The sequence below is a fragment of the Zosterops lateralis genome (genome assembly GCF_965231275.1).
Source record: "Zosterops lateralis genome assembly, chromosome: 3".
NCBI classification, from domain to species: Eukaryota; Metazoa; Chordata; class Aves; order Passeriformes; family Zosteropidae; genus Zosterops; species Zosterops lateralis.
Window position 1 is genome coordinate 60091667 of NC_139764.1, and position 24979 is coordinate 60116645.

The 24979-nt window shown below is 37.1% G+C and overlaps 1 protein-coding gene across 6 annotated transcripts in view; it reads left to right on the plus strand.

Annotated features, from left to right (window-relative positions):
• PTPRK (protein tyrosine phosphatase receptor type K) overlaps positions 1 to 24979 on the plus strand; it is a gene marked incomplete at its 5' end in the record, with an annotated part of 380851 nt that overhangs the window by 217690 nt on the left and 138182 nt on the right. For all 6 annotated transcript variants that reach the window (XM_083857316.1, XM_083857317.1, XM_083857318.1 and 3 more), the window contains one exon: positions 911 to 1204. In XM_083857316.1, the coding sequence (XP_083713442.1) occupies positions 911 to 1204 (294 nt within the window). The remainder of the gene's footprint in view (positions 1 to 910; positions 1205 to 24979) is intronic.

Here is a 24979-nt window from a genome sequence, read left to right on the forward strand (position 1 = left end):
ACTGAAACAAATTAGCTGAAATATGAGCCATCTGGAATGAAAATGAACCTTCCATGTTTATCAGTGAATTAATTTTATTAGAAAAATACTTGTTGCTTGTGATTGTTTCCTAAAACAAATCATGCTGAGGCAATGTTTCTATGTTAACGTTTCTCAGGGTAGGGGGGACCACCCCTTCCTGTTTGGTCTGTCATTACCTGTATCACTTTGCAGCTGCATTGAAATATGTAGGGAGGCAGAAGCTGAAGAGAAGAGGGGATGACAAAAGGCAGCACACATCCTATTGTTCAAGTTTCAAAATCAGTAGTAACTTACTAAAGAATAAAATATTATATGTTGTTGCCATATGTCTTTATTTTGTCATTCTCCTGGCAGCTTTGCTTAGTTCTCAGTATTCTGAATGCCTGTAATAGGTATCTGTATCCTTTTCCCTAACAGCATCTGGTGGATTTCAGATTAACTGCAGTGATACTCATTTTTAAGAATATTCTGTGCAGGGGTAGTGTATCATCTCTTGCAGCTCTTTCTATAAGGAAAGTGCAAATGTGGCTTCAGTCAATAAAAGAAAATCTCAAGTTATTGGTATAGTAAATTATATAAATGAGCATAGTTTTTTTCAGAAAAAAATCCCAAGCAGCAGCAATATATAAATCATACAGGATTTTGTGGTCTCTAGCTGAGATTTTCAAAAGGAAAATACAGCACTGAACAGATCACAGTAGTGCACCACTCACTTCCATCAGCTGAAATTCTCCTCAGCGCTTCATCATTAATGTCAGTTTGAATTTGTTTCTGAGGCTTGGAATCTTTGCTGACCAAACTCTGACAACTCCCTGTGTAGTGAACCCTCCTCTTAGTGGGTTTTCCAGCTTTTGTTTTATCTCTGGCTTGTTTTTTGTCTCCCCTGCAGAGCCACCTCGGCCAATAGCCCCCCCCCAGCTGCTGGGCGTTGGGCCTACGTACCTGCTCATCCAGCTGAATGCCAACTCCATCATTGGGGACGGCCCCATCATCCTGAAGGAAGTGGAGTACCGGATGACATCGGGGACTTGGACTGAGACCCACGCGGTCAACGCACCGACCTACAAGCTCTGGCACCTGGACCCTGACACCGAATATGAGATTCGCGTCCTGCTCACCAGACCGGGCGAAGGTGGGACGGGGCAGCCAGGACCACCACTCATCACCAGGACCAAGTGTGCCGGTGAGTGTTGCTCTGGAAAAATTGACAAAAAACCCAAGCCTTTTACTTTATGATTTGATAGATTGGCAATTAATTAACTTGTATCAGGATACAAGTATAACTTCACACCCACAGGATCCCCAAGTTTCTGGATCAGTAAGGATTTGCTGTGTCCTCTTCTTTGCCTGGTCATTGTCTAGGTTGCTAACCCTTAGATTAGGAGGCTGGAAGTCAAAAATCTAAGAAAACATTTTGCTTCTTGTCATGATGTAAGGAAGGGGACTTCTTGATTTCTGGAAAGTCCTGACCTCCTTGTTTCTTCACCTTCATATTTTCAATTTCATTTTAAGCAAACTTGTACATAAAGCAAATTGCATGGGAAAAAAAAAGGATATGTTTAAGAAATAGAATCATGAAAAAAAAAAAATAAAATAGTGTACTTCTGCATAATTTGCCTTTTCCCAAGCAGTTACACATGGCCTGACAGAATCTCCAGCTATATAATACAGACACTGAAATTTCTAACTATGACTGCTCCCCAGGGAAGTGGTCACAGCAGTAAGCATGCCAGAGTTCAAGAAGTGTTTGGACAATGCTCTCACACTCATGGTGACTCTTGGGGCTCTCCTGTACAGTACTAGGAGTAGGACTCAATGAGTATTGTGGGTCCCTTCCAACTCGGGATATTCTATGATTCTCTAAACAGTAGATTACAATTGAAAATACAAATAGAGTGTTTTCTCCATTTTTGACCACTATCACCAAAATTATGTGCTGCTGAGCCCTGCAGTCTGCTTCCTGTTTATTAGTGCCCCTGCGTGGCCAGCACCAGTAAAATTAAGCACTGTCAACTTGTATTATATGTTGTTCCTTCTAAAGCTACTAAAGTTATTTTAATCTCAGCTTTCACAAGAAGAAAGATAATAGCTACGTCTCATAGTTACAGGGGAGAAAAATTATAGATTTGAATCTCAGACTGTGAGGAAAATAAGCATGAATTTAATTGTGGGGTTTTCTCTCCTAGTCTCAGGACTTCTAGGGCCTGACAGCATTTTAAAGTTACTCAGTATTAGATTTAGCAAAGAGTGCTGATAACTATCTATTCAAAATTGCATTAAAGTAATCAGAAGGACAAGCGGGAGTCTCAGGTTTCCATGTGTCATGTATATATGTGCATATGAGAATCAGAAATATACATAGTCTTTTTACAAGTTGAAGAAAGATCTCTGATGGAAGACCACTCATTTTGTTTACTTAAGGAAGAGTGTCAGGGTCTGGATCAGAAGCCAGAAATTCTAGCAGACTAGATCAGTGGGTATGAATTCCAGAAAATTAGAGAATCTTTTTTGGAATTGCTCATAGAAGTTGATGTCAGAAGCTGGGGTAAGACTAAACTGAAAGCATCTTCTGGAGTTTGTGATCGTTTTTATAATTTAGACTGTCTTTCCAGTGAAGTAGAAAGATTTCTATGTCTTTTTCAGTTAAGGTGTGAGTCTTTGAGATCTAAGTAAAGTTAAAGTATTGGTTTATTGCACAGAATTGGTTTAGACATTCTTCTGAAAAAGTAGGAACTGGAAAATTGCTTCTGTTTTAAAGAACCTGAGCTGAGAGTAACAAATTGAAATGTTCAGGTTGTTTTCCTAGCACTTGTAAAAATGTAACTTAATTTTCCCAGGTTGTGACAGAGTAAAGATTTTTAGTGGGAAAGGAAGTAATGAATTTGTAACATATTTTTAGAAGCCTGTTAGGGAAGTAGTGTTATTGTTTGTGTGTTTTTATTTTTAATTTTTTTTTGCATAACACTCACATGTAAGACCCCAAAATCTAGTCTCGCTTAAGAAAAAATTCAATTCAATTTAATCCACTCTGAAAGTAAGCAGATCAAAAAAAAACCTTGAAAATTCTGAAATTTCTGTGACAGCATTATTTGAATAATAACATTTCAAGCTGTTTACCTTGCAATAAAACTGATTTTTCCTATTCCTTTAAACTGAAGGCAAATAATTGTTACTATTAGCTAGTTTCAGTTAGAAGAAGGTATGTCAGCAAGGGTTTGTGAAGACTGAAATATTGTGCCCAGCATCAGCGGTGAGTCAGGGACAGAAGCAGATTGAACACCCTGCTGCCTCCTCACCTGTCTGGAAAATGAGACAGACCCTTTTTTGCAGTGTTCTCCCAAGGCTTCTGATAGATAACTGCAAGTCCTCGTCAGTATGATTTTCTTGGCTATATATACTTACAGTCTGCTTGTAAAAGGCAAATTATAAACATAAAAATTAGTCTCTTCTAAAGAGAAGATTTATAAGAAAAGGCAAAGGTAATAATGGAATATCTCACCCTGCAGTCTCTGCTGCTGCCAGTATTGTACCAGTGACTGGCAGGTGATTTACTGTGCTATATTAGATGACATGTCTGCAGCAATATCTTCTTTCTGGAGTTTCTTCAATTATTCCTAATTCTCATTTCTGACAAGCTCACTTATTTTTCAGACAGATACTCTCTTTTCTGTCAATGCTCTTTGTCAATTTTGTCTTTCCATAAGTTTTATACACATTACTTCAAATTCCGAAAGAAGTTTTAATTGATTATCTGCTCAGTATCAGATGGAATGGTGGGAAATAAATTAATTTTTAGCATGAAGTTTGACTGCTCTCTATGCAGATTAAAAAGCATGCATTAGTGAATGTGGATCTGATGAGATTGTTGGGATTAAAGTTTACATTCCAAGTAGCAGCAACAGGAAACTCGCTGAAAAAATAATGAGAATAAGCTAGTATTCTGCTTGCTGTTTGTTTAATGCTTAAGCAAATATCATCATTGTTTTCACATGAAGTTTAAAATACTTTTTCCCCATAATTCACTCAATATTTATAATTTCATGCTATTTCTTAATAACATATTATTGATCAGTTGTCCTCTGCTTTGCTGGAGATATAGTCTACTCCTTAGTGATTTGAGTGATGAGCATACGTACCTCGTTGTCATATGTACACTTTTATTATTAGGTATTTAGATCATTTTCTGTCTTCCTCATAGCAAAACTAGTGTCTGGTGACTCATTTACTAAATGTTTCCACTAATGCTAAACAAAATTGTTCTTTAATGGAGGGATAATTCTTCCACCAGTTAAGTCCTCTGACAGCCTGTTTGTCTACCCGGCACTTCCCAGGTAATCTTTCCTGTGCTGTGATTTTGTTAGATGTGTTGCTTTATCAGTCTGTGATTAAAGATAGTGCTGAGCAATCAAATATATGAAACAAATGAGGGTTTTAAAATGGCTTAAGTCTGAAACATCTGAAGCAAAATACTATTTTCTTACATTATCCTCTGTAAGAGACAAGTGTATGCTTTGCTATTTCCTTTTCTGAGCACCATCGATGATGATATGATCAAAGTATTGTGTTCCCAGCTGCTGATGCTGAAGGGTACTGCCTCCCCCTTGGTCCTCACTTGGGCACCTGAGCTTTATTTCATTCTGACTTCACCTCTTGCCTGGGGTCATTGCTCAGATTATTCACTTCTCCAGGATTCTAACACCAAAACAAAAGGCAGAGAGTAACACTTTAACCAGGAGTAATCCTGAAGGCTGTTTTCTGTGGCTCTGGGGTGTGTTGTCCTTCTGAGTGTATCCTCTGAGTTGTTATTGCCTTTCTTCCCTTGAGGGGGTAAGGGGAGAGGGGCAGGGTATAGAAAAGACATGATAATCTAAAATTGTCCACTTAGCCTGCTTTTTCAACTCTAAATTAGAAGTTGTTCTCTTATGTGTGCTGCTGCTTCTGAGTAACAGCTCACAGCTCAGTTTTATGATTAACTGATATTTTAGCAGCAAAGGAGGTCAACAGTTCAGCCTGTCCAGAGCTTAATATATGTACACAGTGGAATTGCTTGCTCCTACTTTACTGAAGTTCAGCACAAGGGTGTGATTTTTCAGAAAAGCATGAAGAATTGTAAAACAGTTGGAGAAAAGAGTGCTGTGTGCGTGCAATTTTTTTTGGTTTTGATAATGTAATGAGTCAGGGCAGGGGGGAAGCTTTATACCTTTATCAGAGCTGAGAAAGGAAAAATATTTATCAATGATATTATTATTTTTACTATTGTCATTATTGTTATTTCATTGTTCAAAATCATTATCCATCACAGAGACCTGCTATTGGTAACAGTCAGCCTCAAGGCAGGAGAGTAGGAGATGCTGGTTCAGTCATGCAATCACTGGCACATGAACACCTGCAGGTGAAGACTTGGGAGCTAGGCTGCTTTCTGCTGCCCTTTCAAGTGCAGAATGTTTATGTACATTTTCCACATGTATTAATTTCAAAACCAATATGCACAGAGTACAAGATACTGCTGAATTTTCCCTCTAACAAACAAACAAAAGAACCCAGAGCATGGAAAAATATTGGAAAACAAAAGCAAGCTCAAAGGCTTTTGATCATTGTCTTGGGATTTATAACAGAGGGACCCCAGAGAGGTCACCATTGAGAAAGTGACCCTGCATGGTCATCTGGAGAACTAAAATGTTGTGGTTACATAAAAATTGTAAATGATTTTTAAAATGAGTGGAATGAGAGGGACATTGCAGTATAGAATCTCCATGTGCTGATGTGGGATGTGTACAATGCTACTTCATTCAGTGTTCGTTGCCTTTGCACTTAAAGAGCCAAGGCAGAGGGTTCAGGGTGGGGACCTGGATTCGCTGCGTGCTCTACAAGAGAATTCAGGAATATGAGGCAATGTGTTTATAAAATGGGGTAGAGTCAACATCACAGGAGCTCGTGGAATATACAGCACTGAGCAAATAAGCTGTGCTCTTCATTTGTGTCTGTTGCAGTAGTGCAACTGCAATAGGTTAAAACTTTAAAAGCTAATAAAATACAGATAAGTTAAAAATTTTCAACCATTTTTTAATAGGGACGAAGAGAAATATTTACCTTTACAGTAAACAGCTGTCTTCATGTTTCAAGCAGAATTTTTATCTCATTTCCCTCAAAGTAGGTATTATTATGGACTTAGACTATAGCTTCAAGGGCAATATGAATACATTTTGAGTGCTTAAATTAAATGTTTTTATTGCTCATATTTTTGTTGTTAACAGTTTGAATGCATTTAAAGGATAAAATAAAGATAAACAACTTAAAATTAAATTAATATGATACTTTTAAAAATTATTTTACATTTGTCATTCCAGAAGAGCCTTCATTACACCAATATTTATAAGTTGCTGTTGTTTTTACAAATGTATTTGGCACTTGTGACTGTTTCTGGCCTTTTGGCCAGGTAGTAATTGGAACCATTTAAGGTCTTGCTATCAGATTCCAAATGCACCAGAGTCTTGTTCCATATAGATTTACCAACTGGGTGTGATATGGGGAGATAGAGCAAAGAGATGTTAAAACAGTGGGAAAAGTCTGGACTAAGGAGCTTCATCATATTCCCATTAAGACTGAATACTAGAATGCTATTGAGAAGGCATCCTGTAGAAGAGCCCTCTGATTTGGACCTTCATCTGGCACCAGCCACCATGCTCTGCTTTTTTGTGCTGCTTGCCACTGCTGAGATACCCATACCACATATAGAATCCTAATGATGCTTATATCCATAAGAAAGGACTGTAGTGCAGCTGACTTACCTAGCAAGAGACCAGGCAGACTGCCCAGCCAAGTTCTTGTCAGATTGTGTAAATTAAGCATGGTATCCTCTTTTTCAAAGGAGTGCAATGCTGATGACTCAGTTGAATTGGCAGTAAACTGCAAGATCAGACACTGACCTTGCCTAAATTAGTTTTCAGCTTTTTTTTGTTTGCTGTATTCAGCCTTGCTTAGTATCATTTATATGATACTTGCAGCTGCAAGTTCCCTCTGCACTAACTGGAAATTTTCTTCCTGCAACATTGCAAATGCTATGTTATACAAGACATGGGTTTCCTGAATTGTCTCGTGCTTCATTTTTGGAAAGAGTTTTGTTGATGGCTAGTTTTCTCTAGTATAGTATTATATTTAGCAGTAAATCACTCTGGCGCTCTTCACTTAGGATAGCAGACCTAGGTAGGTAGACTCCTCTAGCACGGCCACCCACATTTCAAAGCCTCTCTTGCCTTCTTTCTGAAGTCTCTGCCAGTGGGCAGGGAGGGATGAGTAACCTGCAGCAAGACATGGTTGTGGTCACTGGCACTTTACACACTGGTCAATCAAGGTTTTAAACAGCAGAGACTGTTTGAAGTTACTGGCTCTCTTTCTGGTGAAGGACACAAGGTCAGGATACCCCTTCACTGTATGATAGAGGCAGGGGAAAGACAAGGAGCAGCTACCAGCACCACACACCACACAGAGCTCCTCTGTCCTAAACAATTTCTCTATCTCTTGCCTTACCTTGGTTTGTTTGGTGGCTTTTCCCAGACCAGAGCATGCCACAGCACACTGAGACCACCATGATTTATCTGAAGTGCATGTAACTAGTCAATAGATCACACTTCTGAGACGAGCACTGTCTGTGGCGAGAAAATATATTGCAGTACATTAATCCACAGTGCCCATTCCAGCTGTAAAAGAATGGATATGGGCAATAATTCATATTGCAGCACTTGAAAGTGCTGTGGGTGCACCCAGGCCAGATAACTCACAGCCTGATTAGAGCTTCTGCAAAATTATGGGACTGATGTTCACAGATTTTTGGTTTGTGTCTGCTTCTTAAAAACATGACTGCAGGTTGAGATAATCTTTCTCTTTTAGAAGACTAGAGCTCTTTTTTTGAACTGCGACTTCTATTTTTAATTTCAGCTGAATTTATTTTTTTTATTAGCATGATTGATTGGTGTGTTTGATGCTTTAGTTTGGTTTCATAATTAAGGTCTCTCAACTGTTCAAGAATGCAATATTAATTTTATAGTGTTTGAGAATTGGTAAGTACATAAATAAAACAAACTTTTATAGGACTGGCTTTTATTGTATTTTCATTTATCAGTCTATTAAAAATTAATCAGGGAAAATTTTAATAAGGTTTTTTAAGGTGCTCTGATCATTGCAGCACTAAAGTGTTTTGGAAACATACTAATTTTTCAGTTATTTTGGCACTTTTGGCAGAGTAGTGTGGATTAGACATGGAGGGCTGAGTGGAAGGGGAAAGCAGTACCAGAAGCCTGTGCTGTGGCAGGGGATGTGGATGAGATTTACCAAATGCATGCAATAATTTTCCTCTCCTCCCCCATGAGTCTTTCTCCAAAGCCATTACCAAGAGATATAATTTCATTCTTCTCAAAATCCCTGGTTCTTACAGGCACGAATTCTTTGGAGTTTCTTATGCTAGATAAATATTTGGGTTTTATTTAACTCTTGTTTGCTTTTTTTTTTTTTTTGTTTTGTTTTGTTTTGTTTTGTTTTGTTTTGTTTTAATAGTGAGCAGCATAATTCTTTTTACCTAATTTGAACCTGGACTCTATGAAGCAGAACTGAGTGAATTGCACTCTCTTCACTTTATTTCTCAGTAAATCCTCCTGCTGGTGCTGAGAGGGGGAATGGACCATGTGGTGCTTTTGTATGGAATGATAATGAAATAGCCTCTATTTTAAAAAAGAGTTGAGGAGCATATTAAGCAGCAATTGAGATCAAGTTACACCTCAGGTGATCAGTAGGTCCAGAAACATAAGAATGACTTGTAAAGCCTCTTAGTGTTACCTGGTTTTGTTTGCTGTTTTCAAATAAAAATCTGGAGCAGTCCTGGAAAGCTCCAGATGCCTTGAAAAGCAAGCATTAAAAATACTGACATGAAGGCTCAGGATCACCCAATTAATTAAAAGCTTGTCATCTTGACTTTAATTCTGAACAGAATAATGGAACAGCCAATACCAAGCTTGATTAATGAAGAATTAAGGAAGTAATATAATTAGAGACAGTCAACAGATTTATAGAATGCTCTTGTCAGAATAACTTGATTTTTTAAAAATTAAATTACAGATTTGGTTAATAAAGCTGATATTGTTCTTCTCTAATGCATTTAATTTGATATAAGGCCTTTTGATTAAGAAACCAGAATAAAATCAACTTAAATGGAGAAGAACTGGCTTATATATCTAAAACTGATTTTATGGATTAATTGAATAAACACTTCTGTTTGTGCCCTATCATGAATAGTTCCATGTAATTTATAAAGAGAATGTAACTATGATAAAGTTGACAAATTACAGAATATTATGAAACTGGTAGAAAAAAAAAGCTGCTTGAAAAAAGACTTGAGTTCTAATTTTCATTGGTTTGAATTGGCTGAATCTTACCTATGTTTCAAGTACAACATTTGCAGTGTAAAAAAACCAAAGTAGGCCATATGTACAGAATGGGAAAAGAGATTGAGATTCAGGGACCATTAGGGTTGAGACTTAGGCACTAGAACAGGTCCTGTAGTCCTTGGCAAAATTTCTCACTCTTTCCTTGGCATTGGAGAATGTTTTAAAGCTTTTGAAGATGAAATCTTGAAATTGCTTACCAAATTAGTTTTCTTCTGACCCAAGTCTTTTATCCCCATCTCTCCAGCCCCTCTCCAAATCTGTATAGTATCCTGTTCTATAGAATTAAAGGTATGACATTGTGCAAGGATTTGCTTTCAGGAAGATTAGGAATGCAAAATAAAAATAATCTGGCACTAAATTGAAATCTGGAAACAAAATCTTGTTGTTTCTACGTGATGTGACCAGAATTAATACTGAGTTTAGGGATACAGACATGATTTAGACAGTAATTCCTTGTGGGGTTGAAATTTATTTTCCTTGTTTCACATCTCCAAATCAACTACATAAGCTTTTTATTCCTTTGTATACTATTATTTTTCATTTCAGATTACCTTTGAAAATGATTTCATTTTATGTATTTTGTTTTTCAGGTCATTAATTGCTAAAAGCTATTTCATTACCCTTGGAAATAACAACATGCTAAATTATCATTCAGATAATTAAACATTTCAGATTCTATAACAGTACCATAAGTACATATTTTGCAGTTTATTACCTTTATTTTAGAGAAATTGTGCTCAGTGATAGGGACTGGTGAAAATATATTTGACAATGTACCTTCTTTTGTCTGCAAAATGAACTCTAAGAATTAGCCTGACATGTCAGAGCATGAGTACCCACTGGGAGTATGGTATGCACTATTTACAGTTCACAACCTGTAGTAGTTACATGATTACAAATAAATAAACCAGTCGAGTTGGTACCATGTTTCCTTAAAGTAATGACCTTTGAAGACAGCGCAGAACTGGATTTCAAGAAACCTGCTCTCTGTTTATGGCCTTTGGCATCACCTTTGACAAACCAGTTCATTTTGGTGTTTCATTCTTATTTGGAAAGCAGGGTTGACTATGAACATTTCCCCAGCAATTTTTCTCAAATTTATTTACCTCACGTTATTATTTTTTTTTTCAGAGCAAGCACTTTTCTTACTTTTGTTGTGCTGGTTGCAATGAGATCTTGGATTTATCTGTCTGAAGGCTAAATATTCTGTTATGAGAATCTTAACAATGAAGATCATATGCAAGGGGTAAAAAATTTAATTATTCAGTGACAAGTTTTATCACTGATGTAGTGTCTGCACTCAGCTCTTAATGTGACCAAGAGCTCTTTGTCTGTCCATGCAGAGTTGACTTTTCGTGTTGACTTGATATAATAAGGGGTGGATGGGAAGTGTGGGAAGAATGCAACAAACATACTGTATAGAACTCAGTGGAAATCAGTTTATTCCTGAAGTTGTTGTTTGGTTTGGGTTTTTTTGTTGTTGTTGTTTATCCCTTGTATATTATCAGCTGAATAGCCATAAGGATCATGCAAGTTGAGCATGTTCTTTTTTTCTGTGTGTGTCTGCCACTTCACCTCAAAGACCTCTTAGGTTGCCATTTCCATGTTGGTTTTTTTTGATGCTCAGATTTTTTGTGTTTAGTTTTTCTTGTTACTTTTTTAACAGGACCATACCTCCCCCTTCAGCCTCAGCTATTCCTTCCCCTCAGCCTTAAAACAGAATTTAAAAGTTTAACGCAAATATGGATGCTCCTGTCTAAACAGTGGATAAGGGAATGAATAATATGTTGTCGAACTTATTCATATGGCATAATATGCCTGTAGGTTTGCAATTCATATGGTGATGAATATAGTATAAGAACCTCTACAGAAAAGAAACAAATAAAAAGTTTTTTAGATGTGGCTTATCTTGCCTAGCAGCACTAGAAAAGGTGGGGAATGTGTATTTGAATGACAAGTTAAAATGGTAGACATTTTTCATTGTCACTTTACTGAGGGGCTTATTCAGAGCATATACATATACTTTATACAATGAGAAAAAATACATACAACAATATGATTGTATTGAAATCAATAAACCATGATGTTTATGCCTTTCTTTGAATTATTTAGTCCTGAATTTACTAGTTGTCATGTGCATTAAATTAAAGCAGTTCACAAATGCAGGTTTTTTTCTCCTGTGTTAATTTGATCTGGTCCCACAGTGAGGAAAAAAGTGCTATCACTCTTCAATATTGCTTTCACAAATCAGCTTGCTGTCTCTGTGTTTAAGAAAGGAGTTGCAACTTTAAAGTGGGAATTCTAAGTCTGTACAATAATTTCTGCAATGACTCTAGGTGATTTAAAGATCTGTTAAAAATAGATATATACTGTGTGTTCTCATGGGTGAGGCTTCAGCTGGGCTGCTGCATCCCATGGCATGCAGGTTCTGTGGAAACCATAATCTTTCAGTACCTTGTGGACAGACTTAAACTACAAAATATCAGATGCTCCTTTAATGCATTTTTTTCTCCTAAAACTAATCTCTTGGATACTTTACATTATTCTCTCTGTAGAAACATGTGCCAATGTGTATTTTATCCACCTCTGAAGAGCAGCCATCCTGTTCTGGTAGTTCTGTGTAAAGCTCGAGTGTGATGGGCAGGCTTCTTTCTGCCTGTCTAGACCATAACACAGGCTAGGAAACAAATATGCAGCAACTGTAGTAAAGAACAGTAGCTGCAAAAAAAAAAACCCTTGTAGTATTTGCAATCTGTCTTTTCAGCCTTGAATTGCACAAAATCTGCCTTTAAATATCCTCCTGTTATTCTCACCATCATTCTTTCTGTGTTTCATTCTATGCCTTACTCCATCTGATGTGGACTTAGAGAGGGGGTTAAATATAGCACTGACAACTCATGAAGAAACTCTTTTGTCTCTGGTGCTAAAGGTCTGTTTTTTGGAGCAGGGTTTGCTGACTTGTTTTCTGCACAGAACAGGTGCTGGTGTGAGAAAATAGGGTACTGGAAGCACTGCAGCTTCTGTAATAGAAGTTCCTCTTGGTGAACATAAGGGCATTTAAAAATATGAAAGTCATTGTAGATATATTTTGTTGTTTGAAAATTTAATAATTTAATCAATTTCTTTGAATTTAACAACATTAGGAATAGTCCCCTTTATGATAAACAAGAACTTAAAGGAGGACATGGGCCTGGGCACATTAAGATGCCTTGATACTGAGGTCTGATCATCCTTGCAGAGAGGAAGCATTGGGAAGCAGAGCTCTAATATAATGTCCAGCTTCTAATATTTTAATTTCTGCAAGTAAAGTGTGATTTTCATCCTTGGTAAAGTGAGTGCCTAGCTATTTAACAAGGGACAAAGCATAATGCCATCATTGGAGAGATGTATTGTCAACTTGGACAGGTGATATTTAAGGACCCTGAAGAGAGAAATGACCTGGCAGTGTAACAAGACATATCACAAGTGACTGTCTCAGAAAGAATGAGAACAAGACAGACAATTTCCATTACTTCTCAGTGTTAAGGTACTACCATTATCCCCTAAACAACCACACGCTCCAAGCAATAATCATGCACTGTCTTCTTCTGTACTAATATGAAACTGGAATTCAATCTCTTTGACACATATTGCTTCAGCTTGTCTTGTCAAGTTGTTTCTCAGATGGAGCTCAGCTGATGTATGGTGAATGGGCTTTGTACACTGACTGAGATGGGGAAATAATTATCCAGTTTCCTTTGATGCTGGCTGCAGAAGTGCTGAGGATATGCTAGAAGAGAGAGGCTTTGTTTCTTGTAGCCTGTAAGTTATTGCCAGTTAGGAAATCAGTGAAACCACAGCAGTTCTTCAAACTGGTTCCTCTTTTGCAGTCCCTTTCCAGTCTGGTCTGAGCACCCTGTTAACTGTGTACTAATTCCCATAATACTTTGGCAGTATTGAGGCAATCGTTCTTTTTCCACTGTCTTCCCAGGAGTGTGGAAATCCAGCACATGCTGGGTTTTATGGCAGGATTTTGTGCTTCTTATTGTTTGTTTCTTTTCTTAGTAGAAACCTGTACTTGAAGGAGCTGATGATCGAGTCTCTACATCTTTTGTATCAATCAGGTCCTGCTAGTTAATTACAATACCCACTGTCATTATGGTATTCTGCACATTGGTGAAATATATTTTATAGTAAACTTGTTTTAATTCTGAGTGGATAAGTACTATGTTGCAACTGTTAGAATTCTTATGAGGAGAAATTAAGTTACCATGTATAAAAATGAGGAAAATATAGAACATCCTCCATTGTCAGTACCATCCTGGAATCTGCTGGTTTTTCTTAACTTGTGATGTAGTTGACAACTCACTAATTCCATATTTAAAATATTTGAAAATTTAAAATACTTGATCTGAGTCAGATATAAGAACATTTTAAATACTCAGTATGTTATGCATGTTCAGAATAACTTTTTTAGTAACTCAGTATCTATTTATTATGCTTCTGTTTCTGATTTTCTAATTTTAAAGCAGCCATGTAAGTTTTTTCTTAGCTGACTGCACCAGTACAGAAAACTGATAAACTGCCCTACCGTATTCTGGATCATATAGCAGATTATTAAACTCATATTTGGCAAACATGAGTAGCTTACAGGCCAGGCAAACCTTTCAGAATGTTCTCTGATAAATGCCTGGTGGACCATGTGCTTTTATGTGCAAAATTGTGAGAGGACTCGTACAGCAAGACAGCAGTGCTGAAGCACTTGTGCCTATAACTGTCAGTAAGGAGTATTCTTAGACATGCCTTTTGTGATCTAGTTTGATTACTTAAAATCTGTAAGTATAAGGGAAAAAATATATTTATTGCTTTTTTTTAGCCTCTGCTCCCTACATTAGTTGACATTGTATTTTTATGTATAGATTTTTCCTTTTTGCCTCAAGGACAGTAATAATATAATGCATATGCATAAGTAAATTGAATGAAGGTTGTTAATGATATCTCAAAGGTGGAATTTCTTAACTTTTAAATACTTTATTTTGCTCTTTTACTGCAATATAGCTTTTGTGCATATAATTTGCTATAAACAACAACAGTAGACATGAAGACCCTTCAAGTTCTTTCACTTGAAAGTTTCTTCTGGCAGTTAGAGAAAAAGAAAATTAATAAAAAATGTGTTTTGACATCTAAAAGAGAATTATTTCCCTTAAAATGCATAAAAGATGCAAACTCTCAAATTGCTGGAGTTTGCACATTTTGGAGCATTACTCTGATGTTTCTTAAACCTGCATGTGTAGCAGGTTTCTCTGTAGCAAGCTTCACCTTTGTCTCGTGATCTAAGTTGCATTGGAAGAAGGAGCCCTTCAGCTCTTGAGAAGGCTACAAATTTCGTTTGTCATTGACATGTAATGTCTTCCCCCTCTATTTAATATCTTGGATGTAAAGACAGAGATGCCCAAGTTTGTTTCCCTGTGGCTTTTTATCCTTAGGGCTTGCACCATCAGTGTCCTTTTCATTGATTCCTACATTTTTTGTTGCTGTTTTTGTGGTGTTAATGTAGCATCTCTAAATCCATTTCTTTCTAGCATTCTGTAACTTCTGGATTTGTATTTTTGGTATTGCTGTGTGTATGCCAAGACTTAAATGACTTCATCCTCTCTAGCTGCTGGTCCTTAGGCCTTTTGGTTTTTCTGAAGGATCCTGCTGCTCCCTTGACAGTTACACACTGACAGAGAAAATCCCAGAAGTGCTGCAGCCAGCATTTGTTTGCCAAGGCCCCTCCACCCCATCCTCTACTACAGAGAAATAGCTTAAGGATAGCATTTCCTATTTTAAAATAAAAGCAGAGGAAAGCAAGAGAGGGCCTGAAATGCTCTCTGCTATCTTAGATTTTCTTAGAAATGAACTAGTTGATAAACTTTACCACCACAATAGCTACTGATGTTCTCTCCCAGCTGCCTCTAGGCCATGCTGTTCAGTTCATGTTGCCTGGAAGGTGGTGCACTCTGTTTCTTCCTCCATGAGGCTGCTAACATGCAGAGGCAGTTCCTGGCATCTCATGTCCTCCGAGGAAAAATGCATAGTGTGCAGCCTGCTGTGGGTTTAAGAGACCAGAGGAGACGAAAATGGTGAAACACCAATGTAGCAGTTGGTATCTAATGTACTGTATATCTGGGGAAGAGATTGAGGCACTGCAGGACATGAGAACCAACCTGTCCCTACAAATCCCTGCTGCACTTCTGCTGTTTAAAGTCTGGCATGCACTGCTGTAACTGAGTAGCAGGAGTAGGCAAGGGACCCATCCTTGAAGTCTGGGGTTAGGGACAATGAGGGATCATATGTTTTCTCATCTATCTTTTATAGTGAAATTTTTCATGGCATAGATGGGAGAACCAACATCACCAGTTCTTGAATGAATCGTGATGAAATGAATCATGGTCAAAATCAGTCTTTATTGCTTAGCTACTTTACAAAGGAAAAAAGAGAAAGGGAAAAGACAGACTGATATTCTCTGTTGTGTTCAAAGACAGGAAAAGATCTAACTACTTTGGACTGAAGCACTGAATTGAAATCTTGCAGTCCCTGACTGCTTCCAGAAATTGCTAATGAATGTCCATCACCACTCATAGGTGCTGCTGATAGTATTTTCTGAAAAAGTATTTGAAAGAAATAAAGAAACCTTTGTTTTAAGATTTAAAATTTTGTATGTGAACCTAAACACATAGATGTGTTGAAATATATATCAATTTCAAGAAAAATATTCTGATAGCTTTGTAAAGAATAAAATGGTTTCAACATACTGAAACATTTTTCTGTAAATTGTTCTAACATCTTAAATACCCAGGCAGTTGGTTAGAAGTGTTTTTCTCTCTCCTGTTGTATTACAATAGATATGAGGGAGAAAAAAATCCATACCTGTTGTATTTTCTCAGTTTGAAAAAAATATACAAAACTGTGTGTTCCTGCCAGGTATCATTTGCAAAAAAGCAGCCACTTATTTTCAGTACATTTTTCTACTTTGTTATCATAGTTGTCTGCGGGGGTTTGGAGCTGTGTGCCGGCTGGCTCGTTACTGAATCCACATTCAGGGGTACAGCTTGGTGCCTTGGCAATCTTGTGGGGCTGAGCCTCAGGCAGAAACGTGGCAAACGGCGTGGAAGAAGAAAGGAGGACTCCTACGTGGGCTTCAACTAGGCTTTAGTCCACCCATAGGGCTGCCCGTGTATGGAGTGAGTTCTGGCCCCTCTGGGTTTTGGCTTAAGTACAGGGGGCGTTGACAGAGCAGGGGACAATCTAGAACCAATCTCAGGGAAGGTGGGGAGTGACCCAGAACAGGGGACAATTAACAGAAGAATATTATACATAATAGAGGGAGGGGAACTGAGAACCTGACAAATCACTCCACAGCCCCACCAGAATTTCCCAGGCTTTTGGGCAGGGTTGCAGGGTGACAGACAGGACCCACAACCAGGGAAAAACCAACAGGGATTTTAACATGGGGGTAAGGGACAAACCATTATAAAACAAGGAACAAAAGCATGCAGGACTTGGGTAAATCTCAAATGCACCACAACAGTCATCTTTTTGTCTCAAACAGTCATGTGGGAAGGGTACATAAATGATACCAGCTACTTGGATGTAAGCACCAACCTGAATTCACCTTACCATTTGGGGCTCCCTGCATTGTGAAGATGGCTTATGGTGAGAGAAAGTACTGCTTGATCTTAAAAGTTGTGTCAAGAAATTAAATTAGGAGTAAAGAGAAAATAAGAATTAAAAAGCAATATAAATTATAAATAAATGCAGTTTGAAAGTTGGAAAAAAATTATAAGCATCCAAGAAGTAGAAAGATTTGTTTTTCCTGTTGAAGATGGAAATTATACTTGCGGCATGATTGTTGGAGTATCCCAACCACTGATATGGAAGAGGTTGGACTAACTTGCCTGATGCATGCAGCAAAATAATTTTGTCTGTCCAGATTTCTGTTGATCTCTGCAGGGCCCAAGAGTCACTGCTCTTTCTTCTCCCTCTAGCCCCCTTGCTGCATAATTTGCCTCTTAGGCATTCTACTTTTAATCTTTCCTGACAGTATTGGTCACTGGTTTTGTGTTTTCATCTGATGTCATAAGAACTGGACCAGTCTTTGGATCTCTGATCTGAAGGTAAAGCTGTTTTTAAGGGTAGACTCAAGTATTCCATCACAGGTATATCTGGCAGCTCATGAATGCTTACTGAAAGACACCTGTTTCTTTCTGGAGGGTAAAAGGGCCTAGGCAGTCTAGCAGAGTTTTTCAGTTGTTGCTATTGCAAGTAATTTCACTTTTCCAAGTACATGTTTAATGATGTTTCCCTTGCGAGCAGTGTTTAGTGATCTCAAAACCAAGCTCCCACTGAGGCATGGCCAATGAAACCTGACCTTGAAATGATAATGCAAGCCGTGCCGAAAATTAATTGCTGGTAGCATTCTCTCTGCTGTTTGATTTTTAATGAATAAAGAGTTGCTGCAAATTTTAAAGTTTTATAGGTGGGATGCAAATTTCCCTTTTTACTTTTTTTTTTATTTATTTCAAATTGATAGCTCAGTTTCTCTTGATGTGGTTTATTAAAGGTATCTTTTAGGAACTATTTTGATTTTTAAAGTTCCATTATAGAAAATAAAAGAAATACAATAGTTTAATGGAATTTAGAAGCTTAATTCATTGGTTTAATATTATACTTGCAAAGCACATAATTTAATTTAACAGTGTTAGAAAAAATTGTGTAAGTCTAATTTATGTTGACAAAAGCAATACAAAAGTATTTTGTAATAAGCAAGGCACTAATACAGTGCACAAGAAATTGATTTCATATTACACTTTTGTATAATAAGGTAAAGTGCTAACTTCGAGGTATTTCCTATGACAGCCCATAAGGCTGCATTTTCTTACACTCTTGCATTTACTGTTTAAGTTTAAAAGCTCATTTAATTTAAAAATGTTTGCTAACAAGCATGCCAAGGTAATTGACACTAGAAAAAAATTAGCTTTACGTATTTTATTATTAAGTAGAAGCAATTCTGTATAGATTTTGTCTCCTCATTGCTGTAATTTAAATCACAATATTGTTAATATCCTAGATTTGAAACATTACTCAACTTCCGCTGGTCCAAAGGGAAGGGATGTAAGATAAAACCATGTGTACTTTGTTTCACCATATATTCTTCTCAAGTGTTTATGTTACCACTCAGCCTTTTCCTCATCCTCAACTGTCCTTTTTCTATTAATAGTAATTCTATTCATTTCATGAGTTTAGCTTTGAGTTTTAAAGTATGCTACAGAAGTATGTATTTAGGAAGGTCTTTTCTCCATCTTGCAGTGATTTGTCTCTTTTTTCTGGAAGATATAAGTTAAGGTGTTTTGTTGGATTTTGTTGGTGATTTATGGATTGTTGGATTTTGGAGGGAAGTTGTATATTTTTAATTTTGTTCAGAAAATATAAAACATGGCAGAAGATACAAGGGGACTTTCCTAATTTTCTTCCTTTCAAACATTTTTCCTAGTGCTGATGGCGATGAACTGGATGTGCTTTACTGCTTCACTTGTTTTTCTCATCCACTTTTCAGCTCCTGGGTATTCACTTTCCACCTTTCTCTTGTATCAGGATTTCAATTTCCAGTTAAGCATCAGATACTGGACCTGGAAATTTAAATATGTCTATGGATGTGAACTACTGTGAATCAAAGAAAGACTGTAGTTCTGGCCTGTAATCATCAGTGTCTGCTTTTATTCCCCTTGTAGTCACTCTCCTCTCTAACACAAATCCCAATTGCCTTTGCAATTCCTATAGGCTTACTGTTTTGGGTTTTTTGGTTTTGTGTGGTTTTTGCACTCTGATGACAACGTAGACAAAAATTAACTATTTTGTTTGTTTGGAAGAAGATGGGAAGACAACCCTTTCGTTTCTTGTTCATGAGCTCTTGAATGATGCAAAAGAAACAAGGAAATCACATATCCAAAATAAGACAATAAACAGTGATTTACTGTTTCAGTTTATTATGGAATGTTGTTAGGTTGTGCCTGATTTTTAAAGGATGTGCTCAGCACTTGTTGAAACTAAAGAAAAGAGACTTTCCAAGTCACCAGTTTCTGAGCTTTTGGCAGGATTTTTTATATTTTTTATCCTTTGTTTTAGACATTAATAGAATGAAACCATACGCTCAGCTTAAAATCTGACATAAACCTGTTAAACACTTTATGTTCTGCAGTGACCACAGAATTTTTGGCATAACCAAAGCTCTAGGTAATTGGGACAACCTCACTGCATAAAAATGCCATCAGGTACGACCCACTGGTATTTATAAATAAAATTTAAACACACTGTCATTTTAATTGGACTAGCTAGAAAACTCAGTATTTGGAGAATATTGCATTCCTTAGGTAGAATATTCAGCTGATGCTTCAAGTTTATTACTTATTATACAAAAATGTTCAGCAGTTCAGCTTTCAGCATGCAAACCTGAAGTCAGGAAATTGCATAAATTCTCAAAACATAGAGTCTGCACCACCAGGACTGTTCTAGAATGGTATTATCCTATGTTTTCTGTTAGAAAGGAGATACTGTGTAAGGTATGAATTTTACTTCTGTGTTGTTTCCATATAAACACTATGAAAAAGTTTGCTTCTGAAAAAACATTGGCTCTTCTGCTTAAAATTGTAAAATGTTTGCTTCAGGTTGTTAAGTTCCAAAAAGCCATTTTTGCCTCTCTAAATAGCTCAGTTGAAAGAAAATCATAAAGATAGGTAGTTTGTTTTTTCTAAATTTCCTACAGCTACAGTGCAATTCCCACAGAAAATAACTGAAACAAGAGAATAGAATAACATTAAAGTTCAGAGATCTCAAGGAACTAACAATGCAGATTGATTGAAAGAGAACAGATTGAAGTACTATAAATGTGATATAGCTAATAAATGAAAGCAATCATTTCCTATGAAAGAAATCTACTTTTTGAAAGACTAAGTTTGCTCAATCTACTGAAAAGTGAAAATGGCAAAAATTAAATAGCATCTTTGATTTATATTCCTTTTTTGTCAAAAATGAAAAAAAAAAAAAAAACAACAAACCCAAGAAAACCTGTTATCCAGAATCATAAAAATAAATTACTTGGAATAATCAACTTGCAAGGTATTACTGTTGTGTAAGAAGTAATAATAATATTCGATGCCCTATAATGAGTGAAAAATCAGCAATAAAATACTGCATGATATTATCGTACCAATATATCTGAAGTCTGTTTAAGTACTCTAATATTCTGAGCTTTTTAATCAACAGTGTTTTCTTTTCATTTTCTCCATTTCCAATCCCAAAGAGCTAGAGTGCTTGCAAAGCTTTATGACAGCAGAGTGATCTATGTCACAAAAAATGGTCCCTGAGTTTTGTAATGCAAGAAGTAATGTGGATTTGTCACACAAGTGCTTGACAATGACTAACTCAGAAGACAAGAAAATAAAATCATTCTAGAGGCCTTCAGTGTGATGATTTTTTTTCCCAGAAATCTGAAGATATAGCAATTGAAGATATAGCAATTATGGACATAATTAGAATTATCTGTCTTAAGAGTTCAGAAAATTGCATTCCTGTACATGTTTTTATAGTAGAATATTGTTCCAACTACTGGTGTGTTATTTCCTTAAAACCAAACCAATTTTTGCATTGCTTAGCTTCCTTCCAATAATTCTACCTAATTTTGTAGGTATGTGCTGACTGAAAACTTTGCTTTACATAGAGATGGCTTGAGGCATTATTATCCTTTATCTTCTTATCATTGCCTATCTCCTGGATGTTACCATCTTGCCTTCTCTTAGCCAGGGAGAGCAGGAAAGATCACACAAGGCTCCTTTGCCTACTTACTGCCAGACAAAGCCAGACAAAGCCTTCCATTCATATTACTGCATCTCCTTTTTTGCCAATTTAATCTGAACTGCTTGACTTTTTCACTGTAGAAAATGCCATCTTCTCGTTGTACTGGTGGAGATATTGGGGGAGAGAATTGCCAACAGACAGGCATTAATTAACTAACTGCTGCACTGCTAATGCTTTCTGGGCAGGACCAGGATTCTGGTATCTCTCTGTTCTTTCCTTGGACATATATCTGCAAAAATATATTTTGCCTAGATCATGAAATGTGAACATTTTAAGATACCGCTGATGAAACTGTGTAGAGAGAGTGACATTGGCCAGGTGCCACAAACACTAAAACTGGAACCTTTCCAGTTTCATGCTGAATCCCTCAGTAAAGATAGTGATATTACTGTTAATAAAAGGCAGTAGGTCAAACTCAGAACAATTAACTGCTGTGTTGGGGTCTTGCTGTGTTAGAGTGATGCCAGGCCTCCTCCCTTCAAGTAACTGCTGAGTCATCCCAAGGGAGCTGGCATCTTGACATGCACTGCAAACCCCAGAAATTTAGTAGACTGAGTAAAGAAATGCCATGTTTGTGTAATGTCTAATCTGATGTGTAAGTTGTAGATATCAGGCTCATCTACCCATCTGCTTTAGTCTATAAACCAGCTACTGCTCCCAAACTGTTCAAAGTTTATTATTGTTGGTAATTATTTTACTTTTAGTTTAAAAATAGTGAAGGTACAGTGCTTAGAAACAATCAACTATGTAATACTGAGTTTTATTACTTTCATTTTCTACCATGTAAGAAATTATTTGGCTTTTTCTTGGGTTGAATTATGCTGTACCATAATGAGCTCTAACTACTAATTTGCTTGAAATGTGGTTGAATATATCACAGCCAGCATGAGCTTGCATGCAGGGGTTGTTTTCCTGATTTCACAAATAGAAAATAAAATAAAAATTAATTTTCCCTTCTGATCTTGCAGTCCCCACCTCCCTAGCCAATATGACTATGTTCAGAAGATACATCAGTAATACAGCTTTAAACTATTTTATTCTTAAAGCACTATACCAAAAATGTGAATCTATGTGTATGTCTTGTGGGTTTTTTTTGTTAATTTTGTTTAACTGTAAGACAAACTAAAAAAGCATTGCTTGAGTGGGTGTCATATGAAGAAAGAATGTTGATGAAAGCCAGTGTCCTCAGCATCTATCTGAGCTGTCTGTGACAGCTACTGTTGTTTAACCACCTAACCTACCTCCCCTTCTCACTGAAGATATTAACCTTATAAGCCCAAAGTCTTTAGAAGTTAATGGCCTGCTATACAAGTCTACTCATGGTGATGGGATATTAAGTTATTAAATGTGTTTTGCTATGTAACTAAACCTCGAATTGTTCTCATAAATAATCACTTAATTTGTTAGTTTAAATTGAGCACATCTATTTTTCTGCCTCTGTAGTCCTTGTTATGTTAGGAGTGGTATTAAAATGGGTGTCTGGTAAACATCATCATAAATCTCTTGCCTACCCTGTGACAGTAAAAGAAGTGTAGATCATCAGGGGTTTTTTTCCCTCAAAAATAGACATTTCAAAATTAACAGATTAAGGAAGACAAATTCAGTGACAGTATGTTCTGTCAAGACCCTTACATGTCCCTGACAAGCCTCACTGAATTTCATTCTACATTTTGAAATTTTTGAAGAGTTAAATTTGAATTGAAGCTAATGTTACTGACAAGAGGAAAATAGAAGCAATTGCTTTGCACTAAACAAGTTTGAATGGTTGTTAATGTGAATGACTTTCAGGCAGCAAATGTCAGAGAACAGTAGATTACTTTCTCTACCTCGGGCATTTTAAACCATCTCCTGTGGTAGGCCTGACATAATTTTTTTTTTTTTTTTTTTTCCTCTTGAACATAGGAAGCAAAGTAATTGGAGTCTGGTAATTTCAGCCCATGGCTGATGAAGATAAATCATAACGAGCTACTAGAATGCACACTGACAGTCCACATAGGGCTAGTAGAACGTGAACTCTCCCTAACGCAATATTCAAATTTTGCTTCCTTCTGATTCATATTCTAGAAGACCTCTGAAATTGTTAATTATAAGGCCAACCTCCATTTGCTATTCTGCAGAAATTTTATGCCAGAAACCAATTGCTTCAAAACAATTTCACTTTGTTCCAGGACTTGGGCATCCGAGCATCATTCTGCTTGCTTGCCATGCTGGGGCGTGTGCACAAGCTCTTCTCCTTTGTTAGTGGGGAAGGAGAGCTCATTTTGTTGCTTTCCGGTGAAGCTGTCTTCCATCTGAAATGGAGCTGTTCCTCATGGCAAGTGGTCACATTGTTGCATCACAGCATGTTTCTGTTAAGGTGTAGCTGAGTGCCTGCAGAAACTCATCCATGTGGTGCAGCTGAAGAGCAGACCTGCTGCCTCACCAGGTTTCATCTGGATTCACCTGGTCTCTTGGGGTTAATTCTTGTACCAAGGGAAAGAATGCAAAACTGACAATGGGACAGGAATGTAGTGATGCAGTTTTAGACTTAGTTATGCTTCCAGAGATTTGCACATGTTGTGACTTTGCGCCTTTCCAACCCTTCCTAGCTGACAGTCTGCTCCTATCCTTGATCCTCATGTCTAATCTGGGCAGTCTTCAGTAACAAGACCACCTGCCCATATGTGATGGCTCTAGCTCTATCCTTCTCTGGGAAGGAAAAGTAGATGCATCTCAAATATTTTTTCATGAAAGCTCTCCGTCCTGTTGTCTCAGCCGACATGTGCGGCAGTGCCGCATCACTGGCTGGGGGAAGGTGTGGGGGAACCTGTGGGAATGTAATTTTCTCTTTGGCTACTCCGTCTCTTGTCCTTGGCTGTAAGCAGTGGCGTAGTTTGCATCCCACAGCAAATTACCCAGTAGGCAGATTGACTTATTTTGTGGTCTCAATTGCACTTGTGGTAATGCCTGATGAAATTGTTTATGCAAATAGTGTATTAACTGGAAGACACAGTGTGGTATTGATCAAAGCTATTTGCTTGTTTTGATGCAATTCATCCAGTAGTTTCTGCTGAGGAGAAATATTGGGAGCTTAAATATTTCATTTCAGTGGTTTCGAAATGAAATGGCTCCTCTTCTTTGATTTTGACACAATGTTTTGTTTTCAAATTGAGCTAAGCTGGTTTGTAAAAGGATAAAAAACTACATGGCAACAATTATATTGAGACATCCAGAGAAAAAGTTTTACTTCGGTTTTACTAAACTAATTTTAGTATTTTCTATTTTTCTATTTTTCTGTTCCGTCTTTTATCTTCTTTTTTTTTTTTTTTTTTTTTTCTTATCATTCTTGTTTTGAACTGAAAATACCTTACAGCTCTCTATATAAGCATTCCTTGGGATCATACAAAGAATTGTTTCATTTTACATTTCAGTACCTTGTTTTCTTCCCTTGTGTTTCACAGTCAGGGAACACTTTACTGCCACTGATAATTTTCAGGGGACCTGAAAAAACAGAGGAGGAGAATGAGCAGTTTTCTCTGGGGGAAGCTTTCTCCTCTCTTTCAGGACCCAGTCCTCTATGTTGCTGATTGAAGATGTCACCTGGCACTTGCTATAAGAATCCCTACATAGATCAAATGCAGATATTTGTATGAATCAGGGCTTTTTGG